Genomic DNA, 23,639 nt, shown 5'->3' with positions numbered 1-23,639 from the left:
AATATATCTTATATTAGTAAATTCGATAAAGGGTCTTAATCAATTGCATCAGGATCTGATTAAAAGTTCCCTGTCTACTTTACCATTTTGCCACATGTTATATATCAGAAAAAAAGTCTTCTTCCCTTAAAAACCCAAGCTTTTTCCTCACTACAGATATGCATGGACACTGCACATTTATCTGTGTGGGAAAAGTGACCGCAACAGCTATTTTTGAATAAACTATCCATAATAGCTCCCTGTGTGGATATTCTAGTCTGGAAAAGTCACGGGTCAGACAGTAAGTTGTTGCAGAATAGCTTATTCTGCAATAGCAATTCCAGTCAATTTTCCAGCGCAGAAAAGCCTTAGTCCACAGCTCCAAACTCCTGTTTGTGCCAGAAGATTTTGTCTTTAGAGAATAGTATAAATTTGTTCTATTCAATAATTTAAGGCCCAAATTCAGCACTGAACTCCCTTTGGGATCAATACATGACATCAGCCAGGGAGAGCTTTATATTGTAGAAGTTTATATTTTTGTGCCCAGACTCAGCAGTTTTATTAACCAAACATTTAATTAACACTTTCTTGTAGATGTGAGCTCTATACATTTTTGGCTGTGGGACATCCTTGTGATTCTTCTGGTCCAGTACCTTCTAGAGCCCAGTCCTAAACAAGAAGACAGAAAGTTGCCTGGAAGAAGATCCATCAAGCCAGACTCAAAGACGCTTGGTAGCTTTCATCGCCAGCAGCAGTGAAACAAGGCAAACCAGAGCAAAATGTCATACCTTCTTCCACGCCCAAATACAGAAGACGATTTACAGCAGTGACATCCAGATGACACATTTGAGTTTGCTCTGAGTACAGAGAAGACTGGTCTATAAATACACATAAAGACTTTACAAAGTGTTTGAATGGACTGAAAATGTATTCTGGAAAGGCAGCACAGAGAAGTCTTCACTGAAGGGCAGTTAACAATCTCACTGCATCCAGAACTACTTATACAACAACTCAGTAAGACATGTTTTGGGCTGGATTCACGTTTATATTTGAATCACGGTTTTTCTCTTCTCCAACACTAAAAAACTCCAGCAAACCAAGGTAAGACATGTACACTATTTTTTCATTTGATACACTTTTTACTGAGCCTTAGGACCCTCAAAAGCAAAGGTTGCCATTTATCCAAAATTACGTCACAGTGCCCCTGGCATTTTTGTGGTGTAGACCAATTAACATTAGTAGCTTAATTAAAATCACCAAATGCATTTTAAAGGATGACATAAAGTTGATTTTAATCTAGGCTTCCAAAAATGAAGTAGAAGTCTGTTAATCAACTGCCCCACCCTTTTCATTATTTATATGGCCCACAGTACTCAGTGTCAGAATAGACTCCTACGTCATCCTCTTACTTCATTTTCCCCAGGCATTATTAAATAGTTAATAACAAAGGTCTAAAGTCCATCTCAAGTTTTACCTGTTGGCATAAATCTGGGGCCATGACAGCACTGGTGTAGCTGTTCATATAAATGAAAGAACAGATTTTGGCTCAAGTATTTTTAATGTACAGCAGCTGGCATTTTTGGGTTTAAAGAGCAAAATCACACCTGAGTTTTCATGCTTTCTAGGATTTTGCCAACAAAAGGAAAACAGAAAATAAACAAGACTTTTTACCTTTTGAAAGCCAGAAGAAATGGTGCAGCTGTTTCCAAGACTGCTATGTTCAAGCTGTCACATGAGCATGGAATAGAAGACATTCTTGCTTTCCAGTTATGTTTTAGCACAAATGTCTTCCATTTGTTTGTTTCAACATATTTTCCCTTTAACACATTTTTTTAATCAGAATTTTTCCTAATAACATGTTTATTCAATGTTCAGTTAAAACCAGATTTGGATTTTTGCAAGTATATAGATGTTTACAAATCAATTCATTAGATATTATTCCTGCTCCTATGGTATGACATACCATAGAAGAGAGAACTTACCACTGTTGGTGAGTTGGTCAGATTTTTGCTATACAGACAATAAGAGCAGCTGATTTCTGGGACTTGCCAGAGAGAGTGGAGGGAATTGGCTGTAACTCCCTTGTTAGCCTTATTATTTATTTAGCTGCTATATAAGCATTTCAATCCACATTTGAATTTGATTCCCATTCCCAGCAATGCAAAATGGGGTAATAGGTAAATGATAGGTGTTTATCTCTCTTAGAAATAGATGGGCATTAGGCGCAGAGAGTGGTGCCATGTATTTGCCTGATCTCTTATTATTCAGCTGTCAGGGGATTTTGATATGGAAGACAGCAGAGAAAGAGTTTAATGTTTTGTCCATAATATAGACAATTATATTTATTATTTGTATGTGAGAGACCTGTAGGTTCTTCAACAGCAAATCTCTTTGTTTTATTTTCAGCAGTCACTTATGCTCAGCACAGGAAGGACATGGACCTGTTGGGGCAGGTCCAGAGGAGGTCACAGAAATGACCAGAAGGATGGAACACTTCTCTTATGAGGACAGGCTGTGAGAGTTGGGGTTGTTCAGCCTGGAGAAGAGAAGGCTCCAGGGAGATCTTATTGTGGCCTTTCAGTACTTAAAGGGGGCTTATAAGAAAGATGGGGACAGAGTTTTTAGTAGAGCCTGTTGTGATAGGACAAGGGGTAATGGTTTTAAACTAAAGGATGGTAGATTCTGACTAGATACAAGGAAGAAATTTTTTCGATGAGGGTGTCAAAACACTGGAACAGGTTGCCCAGAGTGGTGATAGATGCCCCATCCCTGGAAACATTCAAGGTCAGGCTGGACAGGGCTCTGAGCAACCTGATCTGGTTGAAGATGTCCCTGCTCATTGCAGGGGGGTTGGACTAGATGACCTTTAAACATCCCTTCAAACCGAAACTATTCTATGATTCTATGACACATGGAGGCTTGGATGTTTCTAAATATTTTCTGTATGTTCCTCCACAACATCCTCTTCAACAGAATAACAAAAGTAGTAGAATGCCCAACATAAAATTCTATTCCTGTTTTCATCTAACTTATCCAAGCCTCAGAGCTGCTACAACTGATTTTTTATGGGTTTTTTTTCAGGCAGGGTATATGCCTACAGCCCGCAGTTCCTGTTTTGAAACTCCAGCAAGTATGAGAAGTTGAAACAGTAACTGGCAGTACCCAGAGAGAAACAGGCTGAAGGAGTGTCCTGTCTTAGAGTGAGATCAGTTTAGGAATGAGAAATAGTGGCTATGATAGCCCTGGGCAAGCTCAATCTTCTCAGCACGTAAAAATTATGTCTTCAGATGTTCAGTCACATAATCCTGCCTGTTTGCAGATTAATTATTGTCAATGAACCAGAGTGCATGTGGCATTTATGCTAAATTGGGAAAAGGTATTCTTTTATTGAATTCACTTTGTGTTTCTTTGTCTCAAATACCTGTCTTGCCCTACCACCCAAAATACATTACTGCCCCTAAAAGCATCAGAAAATGTTGGATCTGAAAATCACTGGGACAGAGGTTAGATGAAAGTTACTTTTCCTTTTAAGAAAGGCCTGTTAGAGTTTATTTCTGGCTGAAAGATAAAACATAAAAAAAAAAAGGATGGTAACAAAAAACCACTTCCTCTTACGGTGATTTGGCTCACCATAGAATAAATATTTTACAGGTGTTTCTCACTCCAGAGCTAGGTAAACTGAAAACATGTATTAGTTTTGGGGTTTTTTTAATCAGCCGTGTTGGTTGGAAGGAGATATCTCATTTGAAGTTGTTAGCTGTTAGTAGTGAATGACTTTTCATGTCCTGTGTCTCTGGGCTTTGCTCATTAGAAAAAGATCTGTAACTTTTCATGTAACTGTCAGGTGATAAATCTGGCTCCTGTTTCATCCTAACTTACTCATAGTAAAACCTGTTGGCTCACAAAATGCCTGTCCTTCCAAGGATTGTCCAGATCACAACCAAGGAAGCTGGAAAGAAATTGAATCTCGCTGGAACACAGTAGCCATATTCCCAAGAAGCTCTTAAATGGCTGGTGTGGATTTTTTTTTTTTTTCCTTGTTCTTACTGTGGTTTTTAAGCCTCCATCTATCTTCTTAACACTCCTTACTGGCCCAAATACTTCTGCTTGCACTGAATCACTACCTTTTACAGAGGTATTCCTCTTTTTTTAGGCTTAAGTGAAAGACTGGATTTCACATGCTATTTGACATTAATTGAAAATAGGCATATCAGGTCCACTGGTGTGCCTACCAGTCTATTAAAACAATTAAGGACAGACCATTTGGAGGGAAATACTTACCATAGCAATCATGTAAACTTAATGTGAGAGACTAACTAGAAGTGAAAAGAGGAAATATCTTTTCATAAGGTATGCAGTGAAGAAAAGGAAAATGCATACATACGCTTTTACATGTTTTGTATTTTGTTTATTCTACTGATGCAGTTATTTATATATGGGAAATCGGTAACAAGCAATTTAAAATCTTGGCACCAAGATAAATGCACATTTTTGTTCTGTACAGCTCTTTTGTTGTGTAGTATGTAGTGATAGCAACAGTTTTTGATCCAGACAGGTTCTTCTTCAGCAGTTACAGACTTTGAAATTGGCATCAGACAGTTCATACAAACTATTTCATGCCATAGCTTCCTCCAAAAGTATCCTGATAAGAGCGTATGTTTATAATAGGAGACAATCTTAACAGAATTTTTGGTAACAGGCTGTCTTTTAAAGCAAACAGATCTGAAAGTGTTTCATTACCTATCATACTTGTTTTATCAAGGATTAGTGAAATCATAGTGTTAAACTTAACAGCTTCAAAGTAGTAATCTTTTCTCTGCCATCTGTGGTGCCCTCTACTGCACATCTTTGTAGAAGCAAAACAAACACTGAGGTAACGGCATTGGTTACGGTTTTTTATGTTTTTCTTTCCATCTGAAGATTTCATAATGGTTCATTATTTGTTTTCCTAATAATTTTCCTTCTAATATATATAAAAATGCAGTCAATATTTGAAATTTAAATTTTTTTCTTTTTTTTTTTTTTTTTGCAAGCAGAATTTTAAAAGGAAATAAATAAAGGAAGAGGGCATTAGGAAATGAACTTGCTAGTGCATTTATTGATCGTAGTTCATTTACTGGTCATATTCTGAATAGTAGTTTATGTGGTTACATATACGTATATATATATTTACATATATGTGTGCGATAGTAAGGTTGAAGCATGGAAATTTTTGTTATTGTCGCTTGTTTTTCATTCTCTGTTTTGTTAACTCAGGTATAGGCATTGAGTACTTTGGTTGTGCTTTTTTATAGTTGCTGTTTGCTACTATGAAGAAGAGACAAGTCATTAAATTAGTTTCTCCCAAGTTGATGTATATAGTTTTGTTTGCAGTCTGTTGCTAGGGGCATGATATAATTTTGTCAGTTCTATATCAAACAAAAATCTGTTGATTTTGATGTTGAATTGTTGGAAAGCTCTACAGAGATTTTACATAAATATTTCCGGAGTGATCTCAAGGTACCTAAAGGCCAAAGACTTAGATGAAAGATCTGAAAATTTCAATTTATTAATTCCCCTTTCTTTTGATTGCCTCTGTTAATTGAAGCACCTTGTGTTCATATCATCATAGCCTGAGGTTTTCCTTGAATAAATCAATGCATGAATTTTTTAATTACCTACCCAAGCTGGATTTGGACTGCTTACTCTTATGAATATCGAAGAAGAAAGGTTCAGTGATAGTAGCTAATGGAACAGCAGGAGAAACCAGCTGCCTTCAACGTTTTAAACACTATGTCATCTAATTTGCTAACAACAAGTCTAAGCATCGCAACATTCAAAATGCTGTTGGCAGTGAGCTAGATACAGCACAGCTTCCAATATTATTGTCTGCTGTGCATAAAAGATGATGTTATCAACGGTGGCCCTTAAAAAAATTTCTCTAGAAAGGAGAAACTTTAAGATGTTTATCTCCTAGGTAACTGCTAACACTCTCAGAATGACCACTATCAGGCAGTCAATTACAATGATGTAGTTAGGAGTTGAAAATACGTTTTGGCATATCACAACTGCAAAGGTAAGAGCAGTTTAAATTTCTAGGATTTGCTTTTTTCACCATCAAGCTGTCAGTGAAGGAGCCCTGATCTCTGCACTCAAAACTCACCGAGCATGCAGTTCTGCACCAGGAGTACCTGGGGCTGCAGGGGGGCTGTTTCGGCCACGCACTGGTGCACCCTTCTGCCCTTCACAACGTCTCCCAAAAGTACTGTATTTTCTCTTTAAAATCACAATGAGTTTAAAATTTTTAAAGTGAAAGAGAAGGCTGGAATTTTTGTAGGAAAAGATGAACACCATTTGTAGGAAAAGGTGAACAACAGGCATGAAATGCACTAAAATGATAATCTCATGTGGGGTTTCTTTTCAAATTCACAGTCTGCCTCTGACCATGTATCGTCAATTTTGAAGTGACGCCTTCTGGCTGAGGATGCCATGTGAATCATAAAGCTGCTGGTTCTGCTGTAAGCTTACAAAATTTAGTATTTTTTTTCTTAAATCTCAGCTTCTTTGGAAGCCGGTGATTTATGTCTCTTAGAATTGGGTGTTTATTGTTTGTTCAGAACATAAGTTTTTAACAATGTATTGAGAAAGATTTGAAAACCTATTACAAGTCTATTCTAAAACATCAGAATACTGAAGGCAAATGATAAAAATAGTGTTAAATCTTTAATCTCAATAGAAGTTGAATTTCATTGCAGGGAAGGAAGCTGATTTTTCAACACTGGGAGTTGCACTGGAGCTTTCAGCTTTCTCAGATTTCTTAAAGCCACTAAGAACAGTCCGAAAAAGACATTTGATATTGAGGGAAAAAAACTGCTGGTCATTCAGAAAGGATGAGAATAGTATTGATGAGCTATTTGTTCGCTTCTTAGCCAGTCTGGCCAGGTTTATTCCAGTGCCCCCGAGATCTGGGTGCTACAGAGCTTGTGACTAAATGTCTGCCCACACACAGCAACTCCAGAGACGGTTTTGAGGTTCAGCTCCCAGTGGAGGCCATGGTCAGTCAGGAAGGGTGGGAGAAGGTCCCTGTCAGTTAGGGTGGGCGGGGCCACCTTCTGTCTGTCACCAAGAGCGGGAAAAGCCATTGGTCAGTCAGGAAGAGCGGGAAAAGCCATTGGTCAGTCAGGAAGAGCGGGAAGAGCCCTCAGTCAGTCAGGAAGAGCAGGAAAAGCCCTCAGTCAGTCAGGAAGAGCGGGAAAAGCCATTGGTCTGTCAGGAAGAGCGGGAAAAGCCATTGGTCCATCAGGAAGAGCGGGAAAAGCCATTGGTCAGGAAGAGCGGGAAGAGCTCTCAGTCCGTCAGGAAGAGCAGGAAAAGCCCTCAGTCAGTCAGGAAGAGCGGGAAAAGCCCTCAGTCAGTCAGGAAGAGCGGGAAAAGCCCTCAGTCAGGAAGGGCAGGGCCAGCTCCTGCCTGTTAGAAGGGGAGGGAAAATCCCTTGGTCAATCAGTCAGGGAGGGCGGGAAGATCTTGACTTTGGTTTCTACAGGAATTTTCTGCTTTTTCTCTCTGGCCCTATGGTTTGACCTCAGATTGTGAGTTTTAAATCCAGCACACAGAATAGCCTTTTCCCATTTCTTTGGTAATCTCTTTTGCCTCTTTTTAACATGGCTTCATCTCTTCCAGAGAAGTTGGATTGGTCTGCACCAACCTTCATGGAGGACCACAGTGTGTGTTCCACTGAAGTGCCAACTGGGAGCAAGGCCAGCTTCAGGGAAGCAAGCCTGTCTGGTCACGAGAGCCACGTCCCTAGGTAAAAGGTGTGAAAAATAGCACCCATACTCTCTTTCTGTGGTAATACTTGAGCAGGTAGTGCACCATTGCACCTAATGGGCTTGGCAAAAGTGGAAAACACGCCTCTACAAAAACAAAGGGGCTCTCACACTGCAAACAGCACCTCCATTCCCTCAGACCTCTTCAAAAAGTCTGTAGGTACAGACAGAAATACAGAAAACCATGACAAAACAAATATACTGAATTTCACTAACAAAAAACTCTCATCAGTTTTTTAAAGACTCTTTCCATACACAGTATATCAGCCTCAGAGGCTAGAACAGACTGGGATCATCTTAATAGTATTTTAAAAGGAAAAGGAGGTCTTTGTGGCAGGGTATGGGAACTGCATGGCTTTAGCAATGTACAGTTCTAGGTTTTAGAGTGTGTTAGTTTATTACATTGCAGATTTATATTTGTAATTGTTTATCTTGTGTGTTTATATTGTTTACTTGCTAAAGGTGCTATAATATTAATCTTTTATATTAATGTTGAAGATAATTTCTTGTGCTATACAGAAACAAGTATCTACTCATGATGCAACCTGTTAGAAATGATCAGGTGAACCCTATGGTTGGACTAGGTGATCTTCAAGGTCTTTTTCAACCTAGATGATTCTGTGAGATATACAGTGCCTTTCGCTGTTAACTAAACCAGAGTCATTTTTAAGTAGGCATACTTAGCCAATATTGTATGTTTGCTTATTAAAATTCAGTTAATCTCTGCAAAAAGAGACAGAATATCAGCAGGGGGTACACAGAGAATTGCTGTCCTCTTACTCCTATCTGCCCCATTTTACAATTTCTGCAACAAATCATGAAATTGGGATTGGAACAGAAACCTGGACTTTCAAATTCTGCAGCAAACTTTGAAGTACATCTGGAATATTAAAAGATTGTTACAGTGGACAGAATCAAATGAATAAGTAAAATGTTTATGAATATCAAAGCAATAACTTGGTTTAGATTTCCTATCTACCTATCAGTTCTTTCATCCATCTGCCCACACATATTTTTATTATCTTCAACAGCCAATTTTTTTATTATGTTGGAGGTCTGCACCGTAGTCAGCTCTGCTTACCTATTTTACTCTTACCACTTGCTGCATTACACATGTAGCTCACCAGCTAACCATTTCCTATGTGCTTAATAGAATTTCTATTTTGGATATGGCAGTGAGATGTAGGATTTTAATTTGGAGGAACAGACTATGAGTCTGAAAGTTAGGGAATCTTGGACTTGATTGTGAAGCTATTATACAGTAGAAAATTAATTTACATATTGGCTGCATGACCAGGCCTTCTTGTATTATTAGCATTGCAAATACTTCACTGTTTTACCTTTGGAAAGCCATTAGTCTCTCTATGTCCAGGTTTACTCATCTGAAAAACAGAAATATCTTACATTGTGTTTGTTGAACAGTTTAATATTATTGGACAAAAATGTTAGAAATACTAGTAGGGGTTTTTAAATACAGATACTATTACAAATAACATTTTAAAATAAAAGGTTAATACTTTCCAGAAATTGCTTTTAAAAAATGATAATCTAGTTTCAGCAGAATGAGGAGTAGGTGGAAACTGAGCTACAAAATGAAAGAAACATATTCAGCTGATAGAAGAGAACTTTAATGACACTTCATTATTTTTTAAGGAGACTCATAGCTAGGTTTTAAAAATCATTCTTGCTGATTTTGTAACAGTGGGATAATTCATTCTGTGTGGTGTGCACTGGTATTGACTCATCTTTTCTTAGTATATTACTTAATGACAAAATTGGACTTTGCTGATAAAACTTTGAGTTAAAATAAGTTTTGTCTATTCTTTTAATTCCTACTTGAACTTATGATGGTATATAGTGCACTTGTAATTTTAAGGACAGCTGAAATGTTGGAGTCAGATGACTTATGAAAATAAAAAGCATCTGTCATAACACTCAAACCAGCCTACAGTTTTGCTGTAAGGGATCTGCTGCAAGGCTACTTTGTCTTTTTAGGTGAAAGATACAGATTTTATTCTTTTCACGGTGAATCTGTTGAGACAAAGCCTTCATATAATTAAAACCCTTAACAGTTTGTTCAGGGCAGCAGATCAACAGGTTAACGTGCAATGGTACAACAGGAAGTATTTGTACTCTTGAACATTTTTTAAATATACAGCATTTAAAAACAACTTAGCCCAGATCATAGCCAAAGCCAATATTACATCATTTATAGTAAAACATTAATCACTAGTCACAAACCAGCCAGTTGGTCTAAAAGTTCAGCTGGTGAAAAATTTGATGGTTTCAGGATTGAATAGAAATGTACTTCTAATTGTGTCCTCAGTCATACATCTGGAATGGAAAGTCAAAGGTTTTAGGGAAACTGAGCAAAACAAAATTAAAAAACAAAAGAGTTCCTCTACATTTTTGAAACAAATATATCTTTGAAGCAGTTTTGGATTACCTGATTTTTGTAGGAGTGGGGATAGATGATCAAAACTCAATATAGAACTAGATTTTATCATATGATCTGTATCATTAAGTTTCCTTGTTTCAGTTCTGAAGTTCTTGAAGCAATAGAAAACGTTATTCAAGATGTACTTAAAAGCTTGGCCCAAAAAAAAGCACCTGTTCTCACACTGGCTAGCAGATCAGATTGGAGGAACATAGAGTAAGTATTTTAAAATCCTGCAATATAAATACAAATTTGGTTATGTAACTTTCATTAAAGTTAATCATACATGGTTCTATAAGTATTAGAATCAATAAATAATTTGGCTTCTTAAAAAGTAATGGACAAATAGAAAGTCATGCTTAGTAACCACTCTGCATGAACAGGCATCATGTATTAAGTAATAGCAGACCATAGCATAAAGGGTAATGTAAAACTACTGTAATAGGGGTTAGAAGGAAAAGGGAGGTCCTATAAACAAGCATTTTCTGGAAGCAGTAGAAACCAGAAATGATAAGTTGTGTTAGAGTGAAAAAATCTGTTTTAGGCTGGAAACAATTACCAGCAATTTCATCCTCTAATGCACTTTCTGTGCTTCCTCTTTTATTTTTCTCTGCTTTTCCTCATAGTATCTCCTGTCTTAAAATGACAGTGATAAACCTAACTTCTTGTTCTTCAGAGATGCATCCCACCTCTTCCGGTTGTATTTGTTACCTCTGTATTGTGTTCTAAGTTCATTACCAGCCAAATAAAGCAAAACAAGTTTCTAACGTATTATCTAAATTTCAGATCTTATGCCAGTTTATCTAGACAGGCTCAGAGAAAACCCAACCTGTCCTCCCTTGTAACACACTTTGTGATTTGTAGAAGTTGCTTGTGTAACAGTATTTTTCCAAGGAGCTCATTTAAACTGAAAATACCTGAAACTGAGAGATTCGTTGCTTTTTATAATACAGAAGCAAAAGGATAAAGGAAGACACAAATCGATTTCTTGCCCTGTAGTAGCTTTGGATGTCAGTGAGTTGAAGGATATTTAGATTGATAAGACCGCAGAAATGCTTGTAAGTGGACACATTACAAACATCTGAGGTTGAGAAAGCATTGCAAACCTTCCACGCATAACACTTTGGTGGAATACTCATTTAATGAGAACAATAAATTTCTGTCAATCAAAAAACCTGAGGGGCCTGAAGGTAATCAGTTAACTGAAAGACTTGTATGTTCCAGGGAATTTTATGGTTTAAGTCTTGATGGCTTGACAAAAATGTTTCGCTCAGATGTTTGTAAAATTAAAATACTAAAACAAAGCTTTGCAATTTTTGGCAATCTTCAGGGAAATGGCATTCCAGGCTAGAAAAACAAAAGTGAGATGTTATTTGCCATCAGAACACATAGGGGAAAAACTTTCAAATTAAAAGAAGTTAACATCACAGTATGTTAAAAATAAGATTCATCAATCACACTAAAAAAAGCTGAACCATTATTTATGGAGGAGAAATGTAATCTCAGATATGTGTTTCTGTTGATTAGTGACCTATATCCCACTTTAATACAGCAGTTTAAGAAGATTAAAATGAAAATAGACAAATAAAAATGAAAACAGTCTGCCAAAATATAATATGAATGGAAGAAAATATAGTCAGTGGGGCATTCTTTTTCTTTCTTAGGCAGCCTTTTCATACCTAATCTACACAGCTGGAATCTGCTGGGCAGGAACTAGTAGAATGAGAGAATGATTTCATGTTTGAACTGTTCCTTGTAAACTTTTGTAGATACTCAGAGAGGTATTTACTTGAGTGGTGTCAATCAGTGAGAATGCCAGGCCTAAAGTAGTACAACCAGTTTCCATTATCCAGCTGTATCTTTCCAGAAAAACAAACCAAACCAACAAACACAAAAACCCCCAAACAAACAAACAAACAGATTTCCTAGTAGTGGAAAGAAGATTTTCTAGAAAACTACTCTGCAGGGTAAATGCAGTCCTAGGAAGAATTGTGGGAGCCACATTGATCAGGTTCTTCAACATACAGTTTTCTGAAAGGGGTGTCCTTACTTAACCTGAGAGCACAATCCAACAAAGTGTTGATTACTGTTTTCCTCCCATGTGCTTATAATGTAGGGAGTGTCCAAGTGAAAAGCACAAATATCTTTTAAATGTTGCAACACAAAGGCAAGAAAGTTACCTTAAAGCTGGCAGGCAGATGCTACACTGCTGTTTGTTATTGCTGTCACTTTTACATATGTGCACCGTGGTGTGTGTGTTCTGCCACCCAAAGGACGCATGGAGCAAAACTTTTGACAAAGAAATAAATTTAGAAACATTATGTGGGTTTAAATAAAATTATGGCCATTTTACTGCCAATACTTCTTAAAAGTACATAGAAAACTCTGAAATGAAAAAGACAGGCCTGTCATATCATAAGGCACTAAAATAATTTATAATAATGAAGTGTCATTAAGAAAATAACTGATTCTTTTGGTGAAATGTGCACCTTCAGACGTGAAAGGCTGAAACGTGAAATGGTGGAGCTCATTTAGATTAAACAGCCGTTTAAGGATGGAGTACATTTTTGTTTCCAAAAGTTAATAATGGAATATAACTGAGTTATTCTGATAATTTAAGCACATAAATCAGATAATGTTATTGTAATATGAAATAATTACTTTTTCATACATTCTACATCAGAAAGTCACTGTGTCAGACTTGATTTGTATTCTAATAATGTTTCACATTTTTTCCTGTCATTTACTCCTTTGTTTTAATGCTAAATAATAATTGATGCTGATATATTAACAGTTAAAACATGTATAAAATATTTCTGTTGTCTCTACTTTTGTCTGGAAATTTACATATTTTAGGCTTAAATTCAGTCTTGAAGCATCTTCTTGAGAAGCTGTTTCATGTTTTGAAGCCAATGATCAGAGGGAGGGCAGTTCGGTAATGTTTTGAATGGGTCATTTTGGCAGATGATGACTACTGCCTGCCTTTTCCTTAGGCCACTCCAACTCCACCCAGGTTGATGGTATCTGTACCAAGTCTGAAAATAGCAGTAGCATATTTGATTATCAGAAAGGGGTCTGAGTCTGAATTACCTTGCAGAGAACAATTTACATATACTCAGTACATTTACAGTTTCATTGTATTTGTTTGCAATGTATCAGATTTAAAGATTCTGTAGGTCTACAGATGATACCACATTGTGCTACAAAACAAATAAGAAGTGACTGCCCTAGATCAGCACCAAAATTTGGTAAGTTAAAAACAGTCCAAAGCCGAATTCTTGTTTTTTCTTTATTTTAATTCAAAACTTTGTTAAAAAAATCCCAACAAACCACACACAAAAAAATTATGCACTGTGATTTAGATGTGTATGGCTAATATAACCTCATATTATGACCAGCCCTTCAGCTTTTCTCTTGTCTATTAAATTATAGTGAGGGACAGTGAAATTAATACAGCATTCTTACAGTTTCTACCCTCCCTGGATGAATAACAGCTGAAGGCATTTTCAAAAGGCCTTAATGTAAAAACATCACCCTTCTTCAAAAACCTAGCTAGTAAAGGAATGTTGGAATACAGATAATAAGCTGATTTATTTTTCTAACTCAGTCATTTAATTTCTTGGCCTGGACAGCAGGGCATACATTCTGTCACTTAGCTCCATCATATTTTTTCTAATTATGCTAGAAATTCTTGAGTCTATTGATTAGTACAGTCTCTCTGTATTTTCACAGCACATTAAAATATATGTTTCAAAGTTTTATTTTACAAGACACAAATATGGCTCAATATAAAGACAAATTATTGTATATGCATTTATGAAAATGGATAAAATATTTTGTAAAATGTATATTTTCAGCTCTGATGCTCAAGATATTATCTATGATCTATAAGATGGTGCAGAGCAATACTTATGCAACTAAAAGGTAACATGCTACATTCCTGTAATTTCAAATAAAGTTGTATTTTAAGACTGTTATTGTGAAAAACAGCCTGTAGGATGCAAACCTGTAGGATAATGGATTCCTGTATGTAAAATGCCCTCTAATTATCCATGCCCTCTATAAAATTCTCATGAGTCTACAGCTGTTTCTGTATTATAATTGCAAATACAATATTTTGTCTTGATAGAGATATATATTATTCAGATACACTACTGTTTGGTAGCCAAAGTGTTGTGGACAATATAATCAATGACATTTCTTGCATGCTTAAGATACCTCGGAGAAGTCTACATATAGTAAGTGGCTTGTTACGAATGTTTTTATCATTATTTCCAAATCATATAGATTGAACTGAAAGGTGAAATATCAAGAAAGGTTACCATTAGGAAGTACATGGGTTAAATTAAAAGCGTCATTTGTGCAAATGAAACGTAATTATGGTTTATCATAGCACACGAAAGGTTTCTTTCTTCAGAGACAATTCATAGAGTTTGCTTGCTCCAAAGAGTTTGGAACTAACTGCCAGCTAAAAACACAGGGCCTTTTGCTATTACCTAGTGAAAGCAGTACTTAAACTTCAGAGTGCAAGACATCTGTTTAGCAATTTGTGCTCAAACTATTTTGCTAACTTGGGGGTTAAATGAAAATTTAAAGTAGTCAGAGATCTAACAACCTTTCAAATTTACTCCTATCTCATGCCTTACAAGAATTCCTTTGTATCTAAACATGCAGTTATTAACACAATTTATTGTAAGTATGCCTTTATGTCCATGATGACAACAACATTGCTTAGTGTTTACAAGGTTGATGGTGGTCAATAACTGCTTGTTACCAGTCAGAATTCTTTTCAGAAGTTTCTTGTTTTGCCTGTGCAATATAGTAACATAACAGCATGTAGCTTCCCGTTTACTGTATACAGCTTACTATTTTTTTTCAGCTATCTACAACTAAAGGTTTTGTTGCTGGTAATTTAAGTTACACTGAGGAAGATGGTACAAAAGTGAACTGTACCTGCACTGCAACAGTATGTATTATAAAAAACAGGAATTCATAGCATCTACCTTAGCATGATATTCTGCACTTCTTATAGCTCAAGTTACTGTACACATTTACTATACAGACCTGTGCTTGTGGCAAACTGAGACATTACAGACTGGGTGAAAAAAGAGAGATAAAAAGTATTGCTCAACTGTATTGCAATCCTGAAGCTCAGCTATATACTCACCAGGAATATATCCTTTGGATAAGGTTTTTAGCACTACCTTCTACCATGGGAGCCTTGCAGAGGAAGGCATATATATATAGTGTATCTTAGGCTTTATATTACAGTGTTCTGTCAAATAAGTGCTCTGAATCAAAGAACCCTGGGCACTCTGAACATTTTTTGTTTCTGTCACAATAGATTGATTTCTGGCAGAGTAAGAAAACAAGTTTTACAGCCTGAGTTAACATACTCATATGGTCCTCAGTGAGCTGCTTCTAGCACACTGGGTAGGCTCCTCTAGTGGCAACAGCACAGATAAGAGACTGAACTGAGCCTCTATAATTAGAGAAATAAATCTCCTTCTGGAGTCAAATTGTGTTTTCATTTACAGAAGTTTAATGATGACACTCCATCAGCATAAGTGTTTATATTGTCTTCATGTGCCCAGCACTGTACAACCAAAGGTATATAGTATCAGGCTGTTTGGTCTCAGGATTATCACTTATACAGACATTAGAAGGTCTTGTATTATCAACTAATTTTATCAAAGGTGGTACTGAGTTAAGAGAAATTTATAAACATGGTTTCATAAGAGTCAAGAGCCAAAAGTGGTTTGAGGAGATGAGATTCAACTAATCTAGTCCTGAAAGATTTCCTATGACCATGCAGAATGTGAAAGCAGGAACAGAATTCAGACTTGCTGACTGTTGTCATGATTTCCTACAAAATGTGCTCACTGTAAGCCTAATTTGGTAACTTCAAAACAGAAAGATAAACCTGAGCTGCCCATTATACTTCATTTTTAAGCAGAGCGTAAAGTCCCCTGTTATTAATGCTCTTCTGCAGCTCTTCATATTTTTATTTGTTGAGTTGTTCCACCCTGGCACCGGAGGTGATTTAGCAGTCAGAAGTAAAAACAGACCACACACTTCAATATATACTTACTCTTTTGCCAAGTTCTTCCTCCAGTTCCTGTTTCCTCACCCATATGCCTGCCAGATTGAGCCATTCCTAATATGAGATATAAAGTAAACATTACTATGTCTTCAAATTATTGCTCAAAAATACTTAAAAAATCAGGTTGGTGGTTAATAAAAGAAAGGATTTAATGGTCTTCCAAAAAGAATACTTAAATGTTTTAAGCTTATATTAAATGCAGTCTTCACACCAAGCTGACTTTTTTTTCTGGCTAAAACGGATAAAAAAATAATCAGGACATTGTTATCTCTGTAATGCCCATATGATGAACAATCTCCTGTGACAGTAGCACAAACATTTTTGAAAAGCATCTTGTTTTAACAGGACTCCTACACAACCACACAACAGAGCAGGATAGGAATGGTTGAATACACTTATAAAGAGGTGAAAATGTCAAGATTGATCTTATATATAGAAGATGAATTGTTGTTTCAGGATGTAATTGTGTCCTTCATTACCTAATGTTGTTATTTTAAAATATATCATTTTCTCTATTTAAAATTATTAATCTCATTTTTGTTGTTTTAGGCAGTCACTGTGCCATCTAATGTTCAAGGAATTAAAAGTATCCTTTGAGCAACAACTCTGGTTGTAGACTGAAAAAATAAAGTAAAAACAAAGAATATTCCAAGTTAAACAATGTTCTGGAATTTTTTTCTTTGCTTGTTGGCTCTGAAATTGAGTCATGAACACTGCTTTTGGCTCCAGAACAGGTATTTTAGAGCATTTAGTTTAATTGATTGGTGTGATGGATCATTTTACATGCAGCTAGCCTTAACAAAAAAGATTTAATCTCACATGCCAAATTTATATTAATTGTAGAAAAAGATGCAACTTTTCAGAGACTGCTGGATGATGACTTCTGCAATAAATTGTCCCCATGTATAATGATTACGGTATGCATCTTACATTTCATATCGTCTAGCTAGACGTAAGAATTTAAATAATACTTCAGCATTGTAGTGGTGCTCAAAGTTGGTCAAAAGACCATAATAAAATTAATATGAAACATATCTAGCAATATTTTTTTTAGATTTTATTATCCTCATAGAAATACAAAATACACATTCTAAAGACTTATTTCCTCCCAGCATCTCCTTAGAGCTTGGTAGCTTATCAACTTCACATGCTGCTGCAAAGTAGTTGCCCCACTCAGTCTCAGAAAGGCTTAACTGTTGAGTAACCTTTTGTCCTTCAGGATCCCACATTAGCAAACCCACACGAAACGGAATTGGTTGACTTTGGATTGTACTGAAAGAGCTATGGAGCTTGGAGAGTTAATAGGAATATGTAAATGGAATATGCATACCTACTTGTTCTGGGACAAATTTGTCCCACAATGAGGAAAAAACGTATCCCCATGCTGAAGAGAGAGAAGCACTTATACTATGCCACGTGTTGTCCAGTTATAGTCAGTCAAAACAAGAACTTGTTTTATGTGGTTTCATTAGTGCCATAAGTATTTCTGAGAAGAAAAAACTGGCCTTCTTACACCAGCTTATACAGATACCAGGGTACATCTATACATCAACTCCCAGACGTTCCAGATTAACTCCTTGTATAGAGCAATGTACAATACTCCTCCAGTGCCTGTAATTCAGAGCATGTGCCGTGCTGCTCCCCAGCCCACTCCTCCTTCCCTCCTCACAGAGCCAGAACAGGAACATGGAGCCTTCCCTGCAAAATAGCTGTTGGAGAAATATTTCTGCCAGTGTTTTGTTTGTTTGCTTGCTTTTAAATGACAAATGTAAACACATAGGTAGCCAGATGTCATTTTAATTAGTTTAAAACTGTCTGCTTTTATTTTATTTCCTTAGGGAAGAGGCGTACCAGATCTTAATACACGACTTTTGGTCAGAAAGCTGTGGGATTCTTTCCAAATTCCTATTTTTGCCCTTATGGATGCAGATCCACATGGTAAATCTGTAGAAGTTCAATGACATAAAAGGAAAGCAAAATTTATTTAGAATGTCTTTTCTCCCTTTTATAGGAAGGTACTCAGAACACAGAGTTCCAACACAATCAGAAAGTTCCTGATTTATGCAGAATATATGCAGAAAGGAGTTTAACTAAAATATCAGTACTGGCTTTTCATCCCCATTGAATATACCCTTACCCTCTGTGACGATTTGTTGTGTTTTGAGGTATTAATAAGAATCTTACCTTGTACTTAATAAGGAAAAAAAAATTATAGAATTTGTAGCTCAGAATAGAGTTCAATTTTGAAAGTGCCTGTGGGCCTAAAAATGAGGATAAGAATAGTGGTATTTTATGATCCATTGCATGGTTCCACTGATTTTAATGGGAGTTAGGCACTTGACCACTTCTAAAAGTCTCAGGAGGTCCTAGCTATATCTTTACAGAGTTAAATACCATTGAAAATGTTGCTCTGTCAAGAATTCCGGCTGTTGGGTATACTATTCCTTTCGTAAAATAGAAGGACGTAACAGGAACTTTTGTAAATGTTGCTCAGTTTAGTATAAAGCAAAATTTTAAGCTATATTAGGCCAGACAGACATGAAGAAAATAGTATGTTTGAGCAAAGTGGGTCTTTTATTGGTTTTAAAGTAGTTCACATTTATATTAATAATTCAGCACTCATGTCAACAGTTCACAGTAGTGAAAGCTAGAAACTACAAATCTGATGCCAGCAGGAATAAAGTTAATCCTAAAACAAGTCCATCCCATTCTGGATGTGCTATTCTATTACATCAATGGCAGGTCTGAAATTTCCCTCATTTTGTGAGGGATTCTGTGTATGTGAGTGTGTATGCCTTAGTCTGAATTCAGAATCTGAATCCACATACACAAAATAGAAAATCTCTGATGTATCTACACTGATCCCATCTGAAATTAGGGAGATTACTGCAAAACAAGAAGCAGCTGCTCAAAGCAATAGTATGAAGAGATAGGGATTACACAAGATAAAGAAACACAGTTTTCATGATAGATGTTGGAAGATGTGTAAAAGACCCTATTATCCTTTGTTTTGAATTGACTAGGCGCAGACAGCGTGAAACATTTAACTATATAAAGGTGACATATTATGCTCAAATTCTGATTATTTTGACATACTCTAAAAATAATTGTTAAACCATAAAAAACATCACTAATCATAAAGCCATAACTGTTACGCCATAAAATTGAATTCTTAATGCAGTCTTCTTAAACATGCCCAGTGTGCAGATAAACAGACACTTGACATTTGGTATTCTGCAACCTAGGTGTAGAAATAATGTGCATCTACAAATATGGATCTGTGGTGAGTATAATTTTTCCACTTCAAATACATTGTTTTGTAGCCCAGCCTTGAAGCTGGAATGTACGAAATACTATAGCCTTAGAATGGTTACTGCCTTTTATAATTTTGTTTCAATGCAAAGACACAGTTTTTAGGCCTTGTGTATCTGCAGAAAATGGCTTCTACCTGCAACAAAAAGAAACAGGGTAATGATGACAGGTGTTTCATTTAACTGTTTCACAGTTTTCCCCTGCTGCACAGGCAGTTTTCAGGCAGTCCAAATAGAAAAGTGTTCTCCATTTTGCTTTGTTTCTGCCTTAGAAGAGAAACGAAGGCTGGAGGGACCTTGGGAGGAGAAGGAAGACATAACTTGTGAGATGGGTGATTCTCCACAAAATCATGTTATGTTGGTAAAGGTTTTGTTTTGGGCTGAGAATTTGCTTATGGATATATGCGTTAGTGTGGAACAGTATGGAAGAAGAGGCACAGGGAACAAGAAGGCATTATTGTATTACATTGCTAAAAGACAAGGTACAGGAAGAGGGTATGGAAGGCAGGCAGACTAAGGTGAAGACAGAGGGCAGGAGCAGATAGGTGAACTGTTCAGTAGAGCAAAGGAGAAAGAACATCCAAAGTAAAAAAACTAATACCAAAACAAAATGAACTTCAGAAAACTGTTAGACATCGATGATGTCAGTTCAAATATGTGTCACAACATATGCCTCGAGGACATGGAGGGAGACAGAACTCCCAAGTTTTCAGGTGAGCTGTCACACCTTCAGCTCTCCTACCAAGGTGATAAAACACCATCCTCCAGGATTAAATTGTCAGACTCCTTTGAAAGTTTATTTTGTTCAGTTACAGAGCAACAGGTGCATCAAATGAAACTAGAATGTGTCAAGTTCATTGCAAACAATGGAAGTATTCCTTTATACAACATGTAATTTAACTGTGATACTTTGCTGTAGGGTGCTGTAGATGACAAAAGTTTTCATGGATTCTAAAAGCAACCCGACAAAATCAAGTATTACACCACCACCACTTCTGGCTCAGAAAGTTGGAGTCAAAAATCATTGGGAGCAGGGGGAGTATTCTGAGAATTATCATTAATTGCTTATTTGTTTTTACATTTTTCCCTAAGATATTTACTGTAGCCATGATACTGGACCAGATGAACCTTCCTTTGGGCTATTTTTAAATGATATGGTACTTTCCAGCAGAAAATATCAGAAATTTCCAGATTTGATTGTTATTGCTCCTCCTGGCTGAATTTTTTTTTGGGGGGGGGCAATCAGATTTATATTGATTGTAAAAGACACAATGAAACTATTCAGATTAGGCCAGCCAAGTTGGACTAGCCTAGAATCTGTCATAGGCTGAAGGATGCAAATTTTAGCAAAGGAACAGTTTCTGGCAAGGGGATATGGTAAGCTTCAGTTGTCCTGTGTTCTCCTATATCATTCTGATGGTGAAAATACCTGATTATCTTTGTAATAAAATCTGGCCATGACCTTGGAAAGCATATATCTCAAATAATTTAAAATAGAAGTCACTGACTGAATGTTATAGCTGACCTTTCTTATTTTAGTCAATGTCTTTTGAGGCCCATCATCTCACCGTTCCATCTATAAAGTGGCTTGGTCTCCTTCCATCTGATCTTGAGAGGTTAGTTATTTCCCCAAAAGAAACAGAACTATTCTTCTGTTTCATAGACAGGAAATGCAGTCTGACTTAATGCACAAAAAGACAACTGACATTTAAATCCATTACTTTTTTCATACATTATTTTGACTTAATATAAAGAAATAAGTTGGAATAAATATTTTTTTAAAGTATATGAGAAAATTTAACAACTTTATTTTCTTTTCAGATTAAATATACACAAAGATGTCTTGATTCCATTTACAAAGCAAGATCAAAATAAGTTAGCAAGTATACAAAAGAGACCTTACATTGCTTGTCAGCCAATGTGGAAAAAAGAAGTATGTATAAACCTATTGTTTCCTATTTCTTACTCCCCACAGGACAGATCTATCGTCTGCAATCCTGTTCCTCTTTGTGATGACAAACTCTTACTATAGCAGAACCAGTAAGGTTTTGCAGCCCTAGAAGAAGGCAAGATTGAGAAAGCCCATGCCCTGGGATGTCTCTCTGAATCAGGGGGCTTCAATAGGTTGGACTAGATGATCTTCACGGTCTTTTCCAACCTAGATGATTCTGTGATAGCTCACAGGCCAGAACTGGCAGCATTTTAAGCTTTCCTGGCATTAGTCATCTGATGGTGACATGGGATTTTACTGCTTTCTTAAATAGTACAGAATATATTATGTCTTTACAAATAGGGGAATACTTACAGGAGTTACTTACTCAGTACTAGGCCTCTAATCTTGCCCGTAGCTTTTAAAGCATACATCTCAATTCAGGCATATATTGTGTGAGATCATTAGAAAGGAAGAAAAGGTATTGTGTATCTTCTTCCTGTTTATACTCATAAATTGTCTGTTACTGCAAGGTACACACTAGAGGACACATGAACATACAATAAAATAAATCTCAGCTCAGTGACAGGGATTTTGCAGCACCGTTTCCAATAGTACTCACTTTACAGTTTTACATGCACATTCAACAAGTGTAATTCTTTCTTAAATAATTACCTAACCCTGGATCAGGCTGTTACAGCATCACACAATAATTTGTTCTTCTTTTAGCTGGAAATTATGGCAGCGTCCAAACTGAAGGCTGAAATTCAAGTTTTAACTTCTCTTTCATCAGATTACCTTTCCAGAGTCTATTTACCAAACAAACTGCAATTTGGTGGATGGCTATGAATGCTTGTTTGCAATTGAAATGTTTTTCTTGATACTGATCTATTTTGTTGACTGCTGTTAGAAAAAATGCATAGAGACAGAGGAGTATACTTTAGCTTCTTGTCAGGTTTCCTTACCACCGTATCTAGAATATCATTATCTCTTTTTCCTCTTTAAAACCGTAAGAGAAATTACAATTCTTTTACAGAATACTGTTGCTTCCATTCTGTGGCTTCTGCAGTGTAACAATGCCAAATGCAATAGTATATACATTAAAAGATAATGAAAGATGTGATATTGTTTCTGGCCAGAAAATATGAAGTTTAAAAACGTATCAAGGAATTGCTTTGCCTTCTGTCTTAAAGCACAAGATGATGCTGTACCAACCTTTTTAATTTTGAAAAGAGTAAAAGACTTTGTTAATTTATTGCACATGCCTCCTTTTGGAAATTATTTTAAGTATGGCATTGTGGCATTTTGTGTTTGCTGTAAATTCAGACCAAAAAGTCAGAGATAGTTCTTCACTACTGCGTATCTCAAGCGACTATAAATGTTCCAACAACCAAATTACTATTTGTCTTCAATGAACAAGTAAGCAAGCAGATGTTACTGATTAATAAACAATCCTGTTAATGATGCACATCATAACAGAATCCTTTGTTGATTTTATTTTGGTGACTCTAAAACAGCAAAAAGTAGCAGGAAAGTGGTGATTATAAAGTGTTCAATAAATTCTACCCGAGGAAACCAGATTGACTGCATAGAAAATACTTCCAAAATGGATCTACAGAGTCAGCACGGGTTTTACAGTTAATATTTTTCAGTAGACTTATCTAGTTGGGTTTTTTTATTACTGTTCCACCAGTATTAAATTCAGAGGGAATTAAAATTCCTTTTTATTTAGCAGTGTTACTACCTCCTAGTAACTTCTAGTGTCCGGGTGCAGCAGCAGTCTCGGGCCAGGACGAGCCCCGGGCGGTGCCGCCGAAGTGCCCTGGCGAGGCGGCCCCTGTGCCGGGCAGAGCAGGGCACCTTCCCGCCCTGGGCGGGCGTTACTGTCGGGGTGAGCTTCCGGAACCTCGGGGCGACATTCCACCAAAGGCTGGCACTGTCCGGATTGCCGGGGTGAGGTTTCCCCACGCTCGGGAGGGGTTGAGTGCCGCGGCAGCACCGGCGGGAGCTGAACGTGCTCTGACCCGCCAGACCCTGCGCTCCCCCCACGTCCGAACAGAACCACCGTATCTGC

The 23,639-nt window shown here is 36.8% G+C and overlaps 1 protein-coding gene across 1 annotated transcript; it reads left to right on the top strand.

Moving 5' to 3' along the window:
- The first annotated feature begins 811 nt into the window (after positions 1-811).
- SPO11 (SPO11 initiator of meiotic double strand breaks) lies at positions 812-23,335 on the top strand. Its single transcript, XM_074888072.1, has 15 exons — positions 812-993; positions 6,391-6,476; positions 7,639-7,765; positions 10,324-10,437; positions 13,381-13,469; positions 14,079-14,145; positions 14,351-14,459; positions 15,101-15,187; positions 16,874-16,910; positions 17,132-17,241; positions 18,163-18,262; positions 19,570-19,607; positions 21,175-21,251; positions 21,457-21,568; positions 22,295-23,335. Exons 3-15 carry the CDS (start codon positions 7,668-7,670, stop codon positions 22,412-22,414), a joined length of 1,158 nt encoding a protein of 385 aa, XP_074744173.1. The 5' UTR covers positions 812-993; positions 6,391-6,476; positions 7,639-7,667; the 3' UTR covers positions 22,415-23,335.
- The last annotated feature ends 304 nt before the right edge of the window (positions 23,336-23,639 follow it).

This window comes from Strix uralensis, chromosome 18, assembly GCF_047716275.1.
Source record: "Strix uralensis isolate ZFMK-TIS-50842 chromosome 18, bStrUra1, whole genome shotgun sequence".
Lineage (NCBI taxonomy): Eukaryota > Metazoa > Chordata > Aves > Strigiformes > Strigidae > Strix > Strix uralensis.
This window is presented reverse-complemented; position numbering and strand designations above follow the sequence as displayed.